Raw genomic sequence first — 15,797 nt, 5'->3', positions numbered from 1 at the left:
GCCACACCCTTCTTCGAAGGAAGGGCGTCTTGACCCCGATTGTTATCTACCATTATTGTTTTATGTGCCTATCAAGGCTTATCACGGCCTCCGCGTACGAGTCGGCTGGGGTTTCGTTGGGGGTGGAACCGGAGTATTTGCTGGCATCCGTACTGAGGACTCGGACGATCAAGGGTGCCCGAGCTCGGTAGATAACAGTCGCCATAGGACTATTGATAGATGCTTGCTTTACGGAGAATCGCGAATTGTCTCAAGTGTAACGGAGAGCCTTTGTCAATTTGCTCGTGGGACCAATGCGGGACCATAGTATCGAGAATCTAGAGGATGGCGCCGCATAGACGGGGTCGTTAGTGGCGTTTAAAATTTGTGACAAGGTGTCTCATGGTCGCAGCCCAACCAGCGAACAATACCAGTGTATGGAACGAAAATGTTGCCATTACACGGACATTGCCTTCAGATACGGCTTACACGCAGCAATTGAGGTTTGGTTGGTAAGTTCGGATGATAGATCTGAATGGACGCTCATGCGACGCCTATATATGTACGCCACTGAAAATGACAGTCCACAGCGGCTGCATATAGTTATCAGATCAAACTTGAATTGAGTGGACCTCACAGAATCGATAGCAATATCTGACAGATGTCTCTACAGCATTAGAGACCATATTAATCACCGATTACCAACGAACAAATCAGTTACCTGAGATCTCACTGAAGTCTCGTATACATGTAAAATACCCTCGAGCACTAATTCTGTTCACCCTATTATTAATCGCATTGAGAGATGCAACTTGAACTTACACGAGTCTCGACATGATGAATCTCTTCGTGATCTGCACATCAAAACTTCTGCCGCTACATCTAGTATGCATCTAGGACCTGTTTGAAAGTAAACAGGGCCGCGGGTGGTGGGCACGAACGTCGGTTTGTTTGGCAACGCCTTCTGAAATAAACAACTTCTTATGGCACGTGACGATACTCTAGCGGCATGCTAACGTAAACTTTAAAGACTGGGACACCTTTCCTATTCGGTAGTGTCCTACATATGGTATACCACGCCAGATGACAGAATTTAAAGAAAGACACTTCCGCTTGAAGGATGCAGGTCAAATTCAACGTTCGTGATATTATTCGAACTAAACAAATGATAAACTTGAACATTTTTCACGAGTCAATAATCTGAAGTACATTAGGCGAACGAATTAAGTATGTAACAACGTGTACTCCCAGTATTGCTGAATAGATACTTGCAAAAGACAGATATAAACATAATACGCCACTCTAAATTTTTATAGCCCACGAGCCTCGAGACGACCACGGAAGATCTTCTGGAATTGTGGGACGTGGTCAAAGTCCATCAGCGTGTAGTGTTGCCCGGGAACGTCAGTATATGACGGCTCGCCGCGGCTGAACCCAGACCATGGCTTGAGCTGGTTGTTCAGCCAGTCTGACTTGCTGCCACGCAGAGGAATGGCGTAGAAAACGTCGACTGCAGCTGAACAGACCCAGAATATGAGCAAGCAATAATGAAGTCAAAAAAGAAATCACATACAAACTGAGCCTGACGGGTTGTAGTCTTTTCCGCACTCGATCAACGACCCGGCGATGTCCACCCAGTGGTCGAGCTTCTCAGCCGTCAGCTGGAGCTCGACGAGACGATCAGGGGGAGACAGCTTCCACACCACCTCGAGCTGCTCCTTCCTCGTCATCGATCTCAGAGCAGGCGCGAGGTCATTGGCATCATGCTTCGACACGAGACCGAGGAAGTACGACAAGTTGAGCATCCCGCCTGTCCAGTCGATCTCGTGCATGCGGTCGGCGATATGGGGAGGGATGTTGATGAGACCGACGAACTTGACTTCATCGCCCATGGCCTCGATCCGCTTGGCAACTTCAAATGCGACAACGCCGCCGTAACTGTACCCCGCGATGGCGTATGGTCCCTTTGCCTGGGTCCTCTTGACTGCTGCAGCATAGCACGACACCATCTCGTCCATGGAAGTGAAGAAGGGGTGGCCGGGCTCGAAGCCACGAGCGCGGAGAGCGTAGAAGGGACGCTCGTTCTGGAAGTATTTGGCGAGGTTGACGAAAATGAGAACCTCTCCGACACCAGGGTGCACGAAGAAGATGGGCGTCTTGTTTCCGGTCAGCTGAAGAGGGACGATGGGGTCGTACTCCTCAGTCTGGTTGTCCTTGGAGAGCAGGGCGTCGACATAGTTGGCGAGGCTCGAGATGACGGGGTGCTTGAGGATTTGGATGGTTGGGATTTCAGGCAGGCCGAAATGTGCTTCTCCCTCGCGCTTGAGCCTGGAGATGATATATATTAGTAACAGTGATTTTAGGCCGGGACATATATACTACTGACCTGATGACATCAATGGAAGTACCGCCGAGTTCGAAGAAGTTGTCGCTCGCAGACATCTCGCTTTCCGCGAGGTTGAATATGCCAGCATATATCTTCGCAAGCGCCTTCTCCGTCTCGGTGGACGGAGCGACGAACGTGGCGCCGCGTGCCTCGCTGAGAAGCTCCTCAGAGCGCGCGATGTGCTGACCAAGCTGACCTTGCTTGAACAGACTGATCAGACGCGCGCGAGACAGTTTACCCAGTGTCGTCTTCTCCATCTGGTTCACAGGGATAGGAACCACGAACTGGGGCGGCAGGGTGATCATTTTCACACAGATATCCCGAAGGGCCCTGTGCGTGGCAAAGAGCTTTGTGGAAGCGTCTGCTCCATCGAGGTCGAATGTCGGCGAGTAGAAAATGATGAACCCTTCGGTCTCCTGCCCAGGAGCACGGTACGGAGCTGCGGCGAGGAACGAGTGCGTCACCCCTTCCACGGTCTGGAGATGGGTCTCGAGCTCAGGGATACCATACGAGACACCATGGACAATGACGGTGTCCTTGATACGACCGCTAAGGCGCATCACACCATTCTCGATGATGCCAACGTCGCCGGTGCGGTACCAGCCTCCCTCAACGAAGCTGGAGGACGTAGCCTCCGCGTTGTTGTAGTATCGTACGAAGACCATCGGTCCGCGGACCTGAAGCTCGCCGCTCTCTCCGTCGGGGCGCAGCGTGGCGCCATCTTTGGGGTCAACGATGCGCATCTCGCAACCATTGATGGGTCGCCCGAGATCAAGGAACTCGTGGGCAGGCTCTGTCGCGAGGACATCAACAGGATCGTAAATGCATCCGGCGCTGCAGAAACCCCATCAGTTTATATACCCATATGGTTTGATGAGCCTTACCAAGTTTCCGTCATTCCAAATCCAGCAGAGATGACGAATGATACAGCGGAAGGGTTCTTGCTAAGATGTTTCATCGTAGCAGCGAACGCTTGCGCAGTCTTGGAAACAACAGCTTCACCACCGCTGTTGATCCGCTTGATGGAGGACAAGTCAAAGTCTCCGAAGAGGTCGGTGCGCTTCTCCAGATCACGCGTGAGCTTCGAGAGCAAGAAGTTCGGGGCGAATGCCAGTTCAATCGACTAACAATTGAATGATGAGAGAAGCGCGAGGCCATTATTTCATATTGACATACCTTTTCGTCGATCAGACGGAGCAGCCGAAGAGGATCAGCAAGGATAGCAGATGCGTGCACGTGGAGTTGCGAAGCCCCATATAGCAGAGGTGTGATGTGCATCTCCAATGATCCTGCGACGTGATCAAATCCGACCCCTGAATATCATGATTAATTTCAATCGTTTTATTAAACCAAGTGCGCCTTACAGTTCAAGACTCGAGATTCGGAAGTCAGGCCGTAGCTTTGCCCCTTTGCACGGCATGCAGCCAGGATCGTGCGGTGCGTGTGCACGACCGCCTTCGAGAATCCAGTAGACCCTGACGTCAAGAACAGGATCGCCTCGTCGTCTGGCTTGGCCTCGTACCCAACCCAGTCAGCCGAGACGGTGAATATCTCCGCCGATGCCTTTAATTCCGAGAGCATGTGAACCTCCAGACCAGAAATGGTGCTGATCTGCTCAGCCCCAATCTCGTTGGTCAGCCAAGTAGCAGACCCAAACAAGTTCTTGATGTGGGCCACATGGCCCTCCTTGTGCGCCTGCTGCGCGCTAAGCGCGGGTTGCAAGCAAGGCACATAGCCAGCTAGCAGACACGCCCATACAGCAGCCATGTTGTCTTCGTGCTCCGTCAGGTACACGACGACGACTGAGCCTGCGGGCTTTCCCCACTGTAGCATAGCACGCGCAAGGTTGCGAACAGATTGGTTGAAGGCGCTGAAGGTCTTCGTCTGGATGGAGGAGTCATGTGCCGAGGAGGTTATGAAACCAAGTTCGTGAGACGGATAACGCTCGACAGCTTGAGCGATGACGTCGTGGAGGGTATTAGGTTGTGGAGAGACTACGGATGTCTTGAGGTTTGTAAGGAATTCAGTGGTTGTTGTAGTGGTGACTGCGACGGGTGCCATTGCGAGATGTCTAAATTCTAAAACGATAAGATGCTAGGAAAGGGTGTCTAGGATATTGAATACGGATCTCCTTGGAGGTCCGAGCTTATATACTATGAAGTCGGGACTCACAACGGAGCAACACTGCAGCGAGCTTACGCAATAATGTACTAGCAATGTGGCTGGGCTAATAAGTTAGATATGTCGTCGCAGGATACACCGCTCGGAGCACTGGGCGGGGCTATTCTCAATGAAGTGATCGCTCATGATGCGAAATACTAAGTCCTGCAACATGCTAGACTATGTTAGCGCGGGGGTAGCCTGTAGCAATATGAAAAGTCACCACACTATTGCCCACAGCCTCTGAGAAACACCGGAGAGCGCGGGAGTCGGATATCAGTGTGCTCCATTTGCATATGTGTCATTTCAATCATTGGAAAGTATTATTGAGCCACCTCAGATCCCTTGAAACGGACCGATCGCAAGTACGGGCCTCGTATTACCGCAGTATACATCATCGAATGACTTTGGCTATTGATGTGATGGATCTGCACAGCTTGGTGCATATATGCAACGGTGTCTCCATTAGCCCGTTAAAGTTTAATTAGGTGCGTTGTGAAGTCACTGCACCTTCCAAGCGATAGAGCTAGAGCCAATATGATCCCCAACGACGCTCCATGCGGCTGAAATGAAAGCCGGCGAGGGTGGCGAAGGTGATAATCGCTACTCCGGCGATCATACTTACAGCATAATCCAGTTGAGACCATATGCTGCTTATGCATGGATCTCTGTCTCGAGAATTGTGTGGACAGATACCGCACTACCAATGATATGTTGTGCACTCTGCTTACGCTCTGCCTCGGCCAGTTCTTAATAGATTTTTCCAGGGTACAACTGTCCGATATTCTGGGAAGGAAGACCAGGAAACAAGTTCTGATCGGATCGGTCGTGAATTCTCCGTGAATCATTAATCAGAGCGATGATCCGTTCGAGTTGGAGGCTAGTCTAGTGACCGTCTGCAACTATTGCCAACCAACCAACCCAACTATATCAGGGCTCCTGTCAGGATGCCGATCTGTGCGAGACCACGTGTGGTGTCCGCTTGTTAGTAGTTGTTAGTCTAACCTGTCCTGTCAAACTTACTAGAACTTACTGGTACATATGGCTCGATTGTGTACTCAGAGTCTTATCTATGGCCAAGTTATGATTGTGAGTCGGAAGTCATCAAAGTTTTCAGTTCAGTGCCTGTGATGATAATAAGAACCAGAGGCCATCTTTTTGGTCACGCATTGTCACACCTCGGCACAGTACCGGCACGATTGACTTTCACTCTCCGCAACATGACGACGTTGCCACATGAAAATTCATGACATCCCCTGTCCGGTGTCACGCATTCGTCGTCGATCCTACCACCTCAACGCAAAAGAGTAACCTTTATCAAATTGGTGTTCTGACATCCCTATAAGGTGTCTATTATACTCCAAGTAAAATTTTATGAATACCTGCGCAGGATCCTTGGGATTTGGGTGAGGTTGCAAATTACTTGGTGCAACTTAGACACTTGTACGTGTCGCTGACTTATAAATTGGGACCCCGACGAATCGAAAAAAAAGGAGACTCCCACACTTCGAGCCAGGCAGGCCGGTCTGAATTGGACCCGAACCAATTTCCGGTTCATGAGAGCAACAGCATCAAATCTTGGCACTGCAATAGTGTTGAAACGCAACGTTAGTTTAAACTGCAACCTGTTCCCATGTAGAGCTGTGAGCTCTAGCTTGCCATCAACCTTATATCATCGGATGCGATGACATCATAGTTGCGATGATTTCTCAGCTCCAGCGGTTCACGAGCCGCACGATCTCCTGCCTTATCAATCCCTCCGTATCTTCCGAGTCAAGACGTATTGGTTATTGCCTTCCAGTGAGTTTGTTGCAGCTTGCCTGTACTGGTTCTTGTTCAACATCCACATCTTTCCGAGTCTAGTCGTCAAATCACCATGCAAGCCCTTAAGTTTGAGAAGACTGGGTCCCTCGATGAGTTGTCTCTGGTTAACATTGACAAACCCATATTACGTCCCGGCGAGGCTCTTGTACGCGTCAGAGCTGCCGGTATCAACGGGGTAAGCCTACAACCTAGGTCATATCATACTGTAATAGCATTCTGACCCGTCATCAGTCCGATGCTGCAGGCGTCTTAGGTACGCTTCCATTTGTGACCACCCCGCGCATTCCTGGCAGAGATTTCTCCGGGGAAGTCGTTGAAGTCCTGGACTCGCCTGGGGCCTCGAGTCAAGAGTGGATTGGAGCAGAAGTGTGGGGAACAGGAAGCGAGAGGGGTTTCACTTTGGATGGAACATTTTCTCAGTACGTATTTTACACGCATTTGTCTCCTGTTTTTCAGACGGGCTGCTCTTCAGATATGTTGCTGTCCCAATCGCTGTATTGAGCCGGAAGCCAGCATCTCTTGACCACTCCAGAGCTGGTAGCATGACCCTGCCATGGTTATGTGCCTGGATTACAGTTGACACCCTTGCGAATGTTAAGGAGGGAGACAATGTTATTATCATTGGTACATACATTACTCGACGTACTCCATTTATCATCACTGACCGCAATCCTCTAGGTGCTCGAGGCGGTATTGGCTCCGCAGCAGCCCAGCTCTGCAAGGAGCGCGGGGCACGCATATTCGGCACCTACAGCTCGCTCGCCAAAGTGACACCCCCATCATATGTCACGCCCATCGAACTAGGCTCCAAAAACGCCATCCGCGAGGCCATCGCCAAGGCAGGACTGCAGAACAAAATTGACGTTTTGCTGGACTGCGCTGGCTACGACCAGCCGTTCAACGATGCGATTTTCACTATGACATCAGACGGCACCGGTCGTGTCGTGGTCATGGCTGTCCATGCAAAGGACGGGCTATTCCCCATCAACCTGCGGGCATTTTATACAAAGGCCCTTACGTTAAAGGGCATGTTGTCGAGTATTCTGGGCCCGTTGGAGGTCAAGGAGGTACTGGATGACCTTGCGAAGAAAATTGATGGTGGGCTGCTAGAGGGGCCGAAGGAGGTCAACGAAGTTGATATGAGGAACATGGACAATGTGAAGGGTGCTCTGCAGGAGATTTTAACTCGAGCTTCTCCTGTTCGTTCAGTGATCATTCCCTGAACATTTCCGTCATACGTATCACCAGCATCTGTGAACCTTATCGCATTTGTGATGTCACTAGGATAGTTATTATGTAATAGATCAAGTATATTCACGATTCGAACCCCATCACTGAACCGATAGATGTAAACATAGGGATGATCCAGGCGACAATCTGAGCACGCCGCGTCTAAACGGAGGTCTACAGAGAGGTAGCTACCCATCCACAGATTTCTATGCTTCCAATGGGAAGGATGCGAGCTCGATGAAGTCATGACGCATGACGATTAACATAAATACATTCATAGAACCTTTTTGGAATTTAAAGTTGCCCATCCTGTTGGCCATATGTGGCACATGCGACTATAAAAGCTGGAGAACGGCGCTGTTAGAAGTGTCTAGATACGACATGGCGGGAGACGACAAAGAGAGGATAATCTACGACGTAGGTATATATACGTAGTCGGGACTATCCGAACACCGAACGATGAGGAAGGGTGGAATGCCAAACTCTAACAGCGACACCTAAATCTGTGCCAGAAGTTTTAGAGCATTCGCCGACGCGGTCAGACCAGTCAGGACGCCAATCGCCATCAAGCTGTTAATCATGCGTCGAAATTCCAAAGAAGTTACATAAATCATAGGCGTGAATAGGGTGTAGACTGTAGTACAGTGAATGATATGCAATACATATTTCCAATTAAATTAATGCGATACACACAACATATAACATAACATGGTAGATTAAAATGAATGTGAACGGTGAGTAGTATACTAGAGTCTGCATCTTCAAGTACAAGTACTGTATACATGCAACCTGGAACGGAAGAAGGGGGGCTTGGCGTCGACAGAAAGTTTGGGTATAATTCCTAGAAGAAAAATTCCTCTAGTGTGCGGCCAAATATCGTAAGGCCATCACGAATCGTTACATCTGTACCAACAAATGTTGCCCTAAAGAAGTTCACTCGCTACATGTTTTCATGAGTGTGCGTTCAACGCGCATTGACGCAAGAACTTACATCATTAATATGGCTTCCCGTTGTCCCCGTGCGGTCAACAATGGCAAATGTCGATGCTGGCATCATGACCAAGCCGCTATTTAGCAGCTTCCGGAACAGCTCGTCCATAAGGTCCGCGGTGTTCGTCGTCGGACCGCCTGGCACCGTCGGGGTCTGAGATGTTGAGAATCGTGCGTGATGCTCAAGGTTGATTTTGATCCAGACAAACATCCCAGATTGTGGTACCCTCCGCAGTAGCGAAGCCAGAAATGGCAACCTTCTGCCGGAAGACATCCATGAAGAGATCCCTCCGACGTTGGTACTCATTGCACAACGATAAAATCCACTTCATGAAACCATCGACGCCCCAGCCACTACTGCCAAGCAACTCGGAAATGAAAGCTTGACCCATGCCGTGTGGATGCTGCGAAGACGAGTCCGTCAGCATGTCAAGCTTCTCTGCGAAGAAGCTGTTGCTCGTGACCCAGCCGAGTCGCATTCCAGGGGCAACGATTTTGCTGAAACTGTTATGATATTAGAGCCGTAGCTCATGGGAAAAGGAAATATTCTTACCTATCTAGGCGCATTACGCGTCCGTCATAATCCATAGATAGGAATGACCGAGGGAGAACTTCTGCTATGGCACGGGTTGTACCCATACTGTTGCATCGTACTCTGGTTCACGTCAAGATCGTACTGGAGGAAAAAGTACGGATCATCCTCAAGGATGATGATATCCCAATCGTGTGCGATTTGATAAATCTGCTGCCTTCTTTCCAATGAAAGAGTGCTCCCTGTTGGGTTCTGCGAGCACCTGGATAAGAATTGTGAGCTATATGGGACTGATTGAGAGACGGCGGTAACGTACGGGATTGTATAAAGCACATGGGGTCGTTTACCTTGCGTTGCTTCGTCCCAGTTGGATAAAATTCGTTCTAAATCTGAAGGAACAAGACCATTGTTATCCATCCGGATTGGGACCCATTTAATGCCTAGAGGCAGAGCAGCGTTGGTCATAGCAGAAAAGGTAAATTCTTCGCAAAGGAAAGAGTCGCCCGGATCACCGAGAAGACGGAAACACTTTGTCAGGGCATCTGCATTGCCGAGGCTGAGCGAGACGGTGTGATTGGGGGGAGAGTGGATCCTGTCGTTGAGGTCTGCAAGGGCATCGCGGACCTCCTTGAGACCAGCACCAGCACCATACGCAAAGGCAGTGCGGAGGCTCAGAGTGCAGGGGTCGTCCTTATATGAAGCAATAATATTTTGCTCGCCAGTGCCAGACCTCCATGATTGCACGGGATCATGCTCTTCTATGGAAGGAACGACAAAATTCATCTCGCATATGGGATACAGCGTATGGTGAGGATCACCTGCATTGAATTAGTCAGTGTGTTCGTCCTCAATGATATCCACAAACCATTTCCCATATTGATGGTACCAGTTTTGACTTGAGCAGCTTTCCAGATGGACTTGATTGGATTAGGGAGCCTGGAACGGGCTTCCGACGATAGGTGGCGATAATAGTCGACATGGCTACGTTTGAGACCGACGTCAACTGCTGAAGTGGTAGAGGTAGTTGGAGGTAAGAAGACCATTATGTGCACAAGGCGAGAGATTGAAATTCGAGGGCGGATATACTAAATTACGGACTTTTTCACCTGTCTCTCGTCTGCTTTTGAAGGATACATGCTTGATGCGCTGGCACTACTGGGTGTGTTACTTCTCGATCAGGACGAATACAAGATTGCAATGACGGTCGTCAAGTCAAGACAATTGCAGCGCCCCTGACTTTGGTTAGTCCTCAGCCTTGAGTCAATTCACATACTAAATGAACGCAGAGCAGGTGGAGATCCGCGGCCTTTCGAGGTAGAAACCATGCGACCGTTGGAAATATCCAATAATTAATCTCATCGGTCTGCAATTGGTGGCTCACTAGCGCTCACTAGCACTGTCAATAGTGTCAGATAACGCAGTGCGCACTACGCACTATATAGTAGCTATGCAATGCGAACCGGGGTGAACTTGTGCTTACATGCATATGAACCAGTCCATATTTCAATTTAAACTCCGCAAACATGGCGACGAGTCTAAGTGGAGTCTGGTACGTACTGCCATCATGCCATCGGTTGCTAGAACACCCCTAATTTCCTCTAATAACTTAGCTATAGTCGACTAAGTACATCCCGGGCGATCTACTCACGGAATCGATGATTGATGGGCCACCACACTAACGCTATGCTCCATCGATGCCATCGCGTGCTCTCAATTCCTCCAAATGTACTAACGGCCCGGGGCTGTTCCTACAACTCCAGTAGTCCTCCTGAGAGCAAATTGTCTATGTAGGAAAGGAACTGCGCTCGTCCGGATGCGAAGTTCCGGCGGTCCTACTAATCAATGCGTCGAGACTAACAACACCGCGGATCTGTGACTAGCTTCGGGGCTTGTAACGACAGTCGGGAAGGCTAGGAAACATATCTGAAAGATATGAAGGAGCGGGAGGTACTCATATGTACAGACAATAGCTCAGGAATGGATAAGATACTGTCAGTAGTATAACGGGCGTCTATATGGTCAGGAGGAGGCAGGAGGATCGATGATTCAAAGGAATGTGTCAGAATAATCAGAGTGCGTAACTGTAACATGTTCCATTTTAAATAACTTGTGTCCAATTTTTTTTTCCCCTGGAAAGATTTACATGCCAAAAGTATCGCAACAAAGACTGCAGATCAGGTCGTTTGGTGTCCGACGTCGTACTCTGGTCCACCATCCAAACTAACTGGACGTCAAAGTACAAGCACAGTAACAGGCCCCTAGGGTGGACTTGATCTGACAGTTAGAAGATCTACCGGTAGTACCGTCGGTACTTGAGACTATTAATTGGTTTGTCCACCTCGAAGACAATTTCCAAAAGTCAAATTCGCCATTCATTCTGGCCTTAGTCCCCGGTTTAGACTCGGCCGTTTCACATGTGCTTATTTCGCGACATCCATTAATTTGACCATCTCCGCTACCACATGCATGCATATGTACCATTGCCAATATTTTATCAAATGGAACATTGGAAATCGATAACGCCTCACCGTTTAGTACTAGCTTCTGGCCAGCGCACAAAGTCTCGCCTCCGCGGCACAAGTTATTTGTTTATAACGCCCAAGGCCGCTCGCGGGAGCGCTACGGTCGCTTTTTCGAGTCATAATGTGAATTGAAAATTCGATTGGTGTTACAGATACGATTATCAACCCAGACGAGTCGCGAGATGGAGGCGAGTGCTACAACTACAAGTGGACGATTAGTGTTTCTTCAACCAAACTAATGCAGCACACACTTTTTCTCTTCGCGCTATCAAAGGTTTGGCTTTTTCCTGAAGCCATCTTGAACATCTGCACCAAACGCCGTTTTTGACCCAGGATCAAAATCAACTCCATTTGCTTTCAGTAGCCGTTCCAAAGGACCTTGTTTCGTATTAGTCAATATACCTGTCAAGAACGTGATTCTCCCATAAAGCACCCCTCCCTCGTCTTGTTTAGTTGTTGATGCGGTGAATCGCACCCTTCGAATGCTTGTGATAAGGAAGAACAACAGAGTCCCATAGGATGATAGATAATCTCCTGAAGATCTTCAATGGACGAATTTTCATCTACTGGAAGTCCATGGGCGATCGCCAGTGCACTTAGAGCTGGTCTTCGTAATTTTTCATGGCCGTCAGGAAAGTTGTCCACAACATGATCATTGTGCTAGGCAGTGAATACGAACATGACGAAGATAATGAAGATAAACCCGCTTGGGTAACTAAACATGATCCCGCTTGAGTAACACACGAAGAAGAGGACAGTTTGTCTACAAACGATCATTTAGCCATATGAAAATGATTTGGACAAACGTACGCACCTCCAGGCTGAACATTCCAAGTATGACCGACAGAAAGCTGCGCTAGATCCGTCTCCGAAGGCCGAAGAAAGCGAGAGCCATCAAACCTCGCATCCACGAACGTGAGCCAATCACGACCAAGCTCGACGTCGCACCCATTCAGATAAATGGAGCGAAAGGTCTGCTGAGAATTATACCAACCGTCGACGGTAGGAACGCGCGCCGGACTAGAACTCGACTCCACAGCCACCCCATTATGATTGAGAACAAAACGCGGCACATTGCAATTGTGTAACTGTCGGTGCATGTCTTGAGAGCATGCTTCATGTACAGCAACAGTGTGTAAATACCATATGGCCTGCTGGAGCCTTGAAATGAATGTCACATGAATGGTTGTCCCGTGCAGTTTATATCCAAGTACTGCTATCGCGTCAAGCTCAATTGAGCAGTACGAGCCTGTAGTATGAGCTCGGACACGCCGTGAGAATATCCGGGTAATGTTGAAACGCGTCGCCTCCGCAAGAGCCGCATTACCCCGTCCTAACGGTAACGAAATGGCCTCGAGATCCTCATGAAGTAATGCTCCCCAGTTTCACGAGACTGTACAACAAACGAATAAAGCGACATCCAAACCCAGGTGATATTCTCTAGGGTGGCACCGAAGCCTGGGTGCCTTTACTGCAGCCAGCAGTGCCGGAGAACGCCTACAAGAACTTTTGAGACTCGAACAACGGATGCTAGAAACATGGCACCATTAAGAATGGACTCGAGCATTTCCCTTCTCCAAAATGCATTGCAACAACTGATGATTGGCATTCTCGTTATACGCAATTTAAAAGGTGTTGTGATGCTGTAAGGTACGGGATAGAGATCTTCGCTCATACGGATAGCAGGTACGTGATCCAACCGTAATCCAGCTTCTGAAATCAAGATGACCAGTGGAGTAGAGGGTAAGTCACATTTGTCCACTAGGGACGGTGCCACGATGGTTAGGCACTGGCAAGACCGCCTCGCGGTGGTATTTCATTTTCCTCAGAGCCTCGGCCCACAGGGAGGCCACCAGTAAATGAAGTGTTTAGCATGTGCACGTAGTGATATAGTAACGAGGGACGCAGCTGCCACCAAGCCGCAGCGTGCAGTCTTAGATCTGAGAGAAACAACACAAAGTACAAGTTCAAAAGAACAAACAACATGACAGCAAGACTCATCGACAGTAATAGTTTCCTTCCATATTATCAGGAAATCGCACAATCCCCTACACGTGTTCCTTCGGCCGAGGCTTGGTGCGGCTGCCCGAATACTCTGATTCCCTGCCATCACGATTCATCGATACTTACGTTGGTGTTTCGATGACAGTAGGATTAACAAGGCACATACCTGTGAAAACCCACGTTATCATTTTTTGGCTCAGAGCTTGGCTGATCGTGACTGTCTGCGGGATCTGGACCAACCATGTCACTACGATATAGCACCTAAATTATTTTCTTTCTGATCAGCAACATGTAACAGCACGCACTCAATCCAAGGAGCGCTGAATACATATATAGCGAGCACAGCGAGAAGAGCCAGTGTTAGATAGGTTATTGCAGTCAGGATTTTCACGAAGAGCTTGTCGGACGTGAAACCAGCTATAAAGACGGCTAAAAATGATTTTTGAGATCGCTGACTTCAAATCGGGATGTGTGCACAAACCTGTCAGTAACGCCAGTGTTGAAACTGCCAAGGCCATAGACGGATATGCCATCAGTATAAGGGAGCATACGAGGCGCAAGCGAGATCGCTTCAACGACTGGTAGTTGTTATTACTCAAGCCTGAAGAGTATATGAAAGAAAGAAAAATGACACACTTTCAATATCCGTTTCATCTCTGCATTTGCATAGCAAGTATCATAGATGATGAGGACAGAGGTTCCAGTCATCAAACTGATCAACGCAGCTACAAAAGATGAAACTTGAAGGATATACGACCCTGGGCATACGTCAACCTGATGAAGTTTGAAGAAGAGGATTCGGAAGTCTACCATGCTGGAAGAATTTGTTAGCTTCCAAATACCAGTGAAATAAAACAGGTGCGTACGCTTGCATAGGGCATAAGAGGTTGAAATGCTAAGAACAACCAGTAGATCAGGATTTTGTATGCTTCCTACAAGACAAAGATGACTTACGAGGTTGAGTAGATATAAAAACAGCACTTGTAGTCAAAACCTATTTAATGAAGTCAGCCACGTTCCTTGAGCAGCTATTCATAATGTTAGTACCAGACCCGCCTACAAATAAGTTTCAATGAGTACTGAAGGAACACACCACCGATACTAACCGTGACATTCATGTTTGCCAATCGATCTGTCACCATTTTCTTATGCTCTACCCATTCCTCCCTGTTCCGATCATGTATGAGGTCATCCCAGTGTTCGACCGACGGCTTCGATATAGCGATCAAACACAACGCCTTAAAGCACAGACACAAAAGAGGGTGTCGTGGTGGATCATGCCATGCTCTTAATGGTTGAGTCCCATCCGACGCAGGAGTTCGAGATGGAATGCGTGGCGCACTTGGTGATACAGTGGCGTCCGTCGTAGACATGAGTGGAATGGTTGAGAATAGTATATTTGCACGTATATGTGCTTCAACAGCATAAGGGGTGGCTCTACCAGGTGCTGAAACACGTGGAAGGAAGCGAGCAGTGAGCAGAACAGGGAGCGCCAGAATTGTGGGTAACCTTCTTCAGCGGCTTCGATTACGAGATGTTCACATTTCCTGTCTGTAATATCTTGAGTAGTCATAGCTAACCGTTTGACACCAGAACAGATAAGAAATCTGCTCTCTTGTGGTGCGGATTCGAAACTTGTCGACATGGACAGTTCTTCGGAGGTTCGCCTAAACTTGGCCAGCAAGTCTAAGCGTCCTGACCCAAACTTGGCCAAAGTGGTTACTATCACAGAATCGAAATCTGTCTCTTGGACTGTACCAGTGCAGGTTCAAAGCCTGCCGACGAGTTTTTTCTCTCTCAGAACACGCCTTAAAGATTCACTGGTGGACATTTCCTCGGAGGTTCATTTCAACTTTGCCTGGCCAAAGTGGTTACTACAACAGAATCGAAATATGTTTGTGTCGGACTTGCGCAAGCTCGAAACCTGCCGACGACAAGGTTTTTTTCTATCGAAACACACTTTGACATTCACTCATGGATGGATTCCGAGCCACGAAAGCATAGATAACAGTCCAGTATCGTCTCTGCACGGAGACACCAAATTCCCGGTCAGCCTAAGGACTCGGTACGGAAACGGCCCATTAGGTCCCTCAGCGAGCGGGTTTTAGGGTCTGGATATGCTAATGGCCACCAGATCTGGGATCCGAAGCTTCCTCCCCAACCGCAAACT

The 15,797-nt window shown here is 48.7% G+C and overlaps 4 protein-coding genes across 4 annotated transcripts; 1 reads left to right on the top strand and 3 right to left on the bottom strand.

Annotated features, from left to right (window-relative positions):
* Positions 1 to 1,167: 1,167 nt before the first annotated feature.
* Positions 1,168 to 4,432, bottom strand: DFJ58DRAFT_702340 (atromentin synthetase). Its single transcript, XM_041383620.1, has 6 exons — positions 3,730 to 4,432; positions 3,542 to 3,678; positions 3,250 to 3,488; positions 2,366 to 3,199; positions 1,553 to 2,307; positions 1,168 to 1,495 (listed from the first exon to the last, which is right to left on the bottom strand). The coding sequence occupies exons 1-6, from the start codon at positions 4,424 to 4,426 to the stop codon at positions 1,290 to 1,292; spliced, it is 2,868 nt and encodes a 955-aa protein (XP_041244770.1). The 5' UTR covers positions 4,427 to 4,432; the 3' UTR covers positions 1,168 to 1,289.
* A 1,629-nt stretch (positions 4,433 to 6,061) lies between these two features.
* Positions 6,062 to 7,680, top strand: DFJ58DRAFT_784022 (chaperonin 10-like protein). The gene is made up of 5 exons (XM_041389933.1): positions 6,062 to 6,168; positions 6,222 to 6,524; positions 6,581 to 6,768; positions 6,822 to 6,973; positions 7,028 to 7,680. The coding sequence occupies exons 2-5, from the start codon at positions 6,402 to 6,404 to the stop codon at positions 7,570 to 7,572; spliced, it is 1,008 nt and encodes a 335-aa protein (XP_041244769.1). The 5' UTR covers positions 6,062 to 6,168; positions 6,222 to 6,401; the 3' UTR covers positions 7,573 to 7,680.
* Positions 7,681 to 8,150: 470 nt separating this feature from the next.
* On the bottom strand, positions 8,151 to 10,551 carry DFJ58DRAFT_913572 (pyridoxal phosphate-dependent transferase). The gene is made up of 8 exons (XM_041395333.1): positions 10,537 to 10,551; positions 9,967 to 10,491; positions 9,418 to 9,919; positions 9,247 to 9,363; positions 9,123 to 9,224; positions 8,779 to 9,073; positions 8,571 to 8,723; positions 8,151 to 8,519 (listed from the first exon to the last, which is right to left on the bottom strand). Exons 2-8 carry the CDS (start codon positions 10,142 to 10,144, stop codon positions 8,421 to 8,423), a joined length of 1,446 nt encoding a protein of 481 aa, XP_041244768.1. The 5' UTR covers positions 10,145 to 10,491; positions 10,537 to 10,551; the 3' UTR covers positions 8,151 to 8,420.
* Positions 10,552 to 13,452: 2,901 nt separating this feature from the next.
* DFJ58DRAFT_334280 (uncharacterized protein) lies at positions 13,453 to 15,135 on the bottom strand. Its single transcript, XM_041379911.1, has 11 exons — positions 14,734 to 15,135; positions 14,675 to 14,683; positions 14,582 to 14,621; positions 14,494 to 14,522; positions 14,438 to 14,441; positions 14,264 to 14,385; positions 14,109 to 14,205; positions 13,933 to 14,056; positions 13,794 to 13,874; positions 13,629 to 13,726; positions 13,453 to 13,563 (listed from the first exon to the last, which is right to left on the bottom strand). The coding sequence occupies exons 1-10, from the start codon at positions 14,998 to 15,000 to the stop codon at positions 13,672 to 13,674; spliced, it is 828 nt and encodes a 275-aa protein (XP_041244767.1). The 5' UTR covers positions 15,001 to 15,135; the 3' UTR covers positions 13,453 to 13,563; positions 13,629 to 13,671.
* Positions 15,136 to 15,797: the final 662 nt, after the last annotated feature.

The sequence above is a fragment of the Suillus subalutaceus genome (assembly GCF_016647625.1).
Source record: "Suillus subalutaceus strain FC151 chromosome Unknown DFJ58scaffold_42, whole genome shotgun sequence".
Lineage (NCBI taxonomy): Eukaryota > Fungi > Basidiomycota > Agaricomycetes > Boletales > Suillaceae > Suillus > Suillus subalutaceus.
The sequence above is the reverse complement of the archived record's forward strand: the minus strand, read 5'-3'. Positions and strand labels throughout refer to the sequence as shown.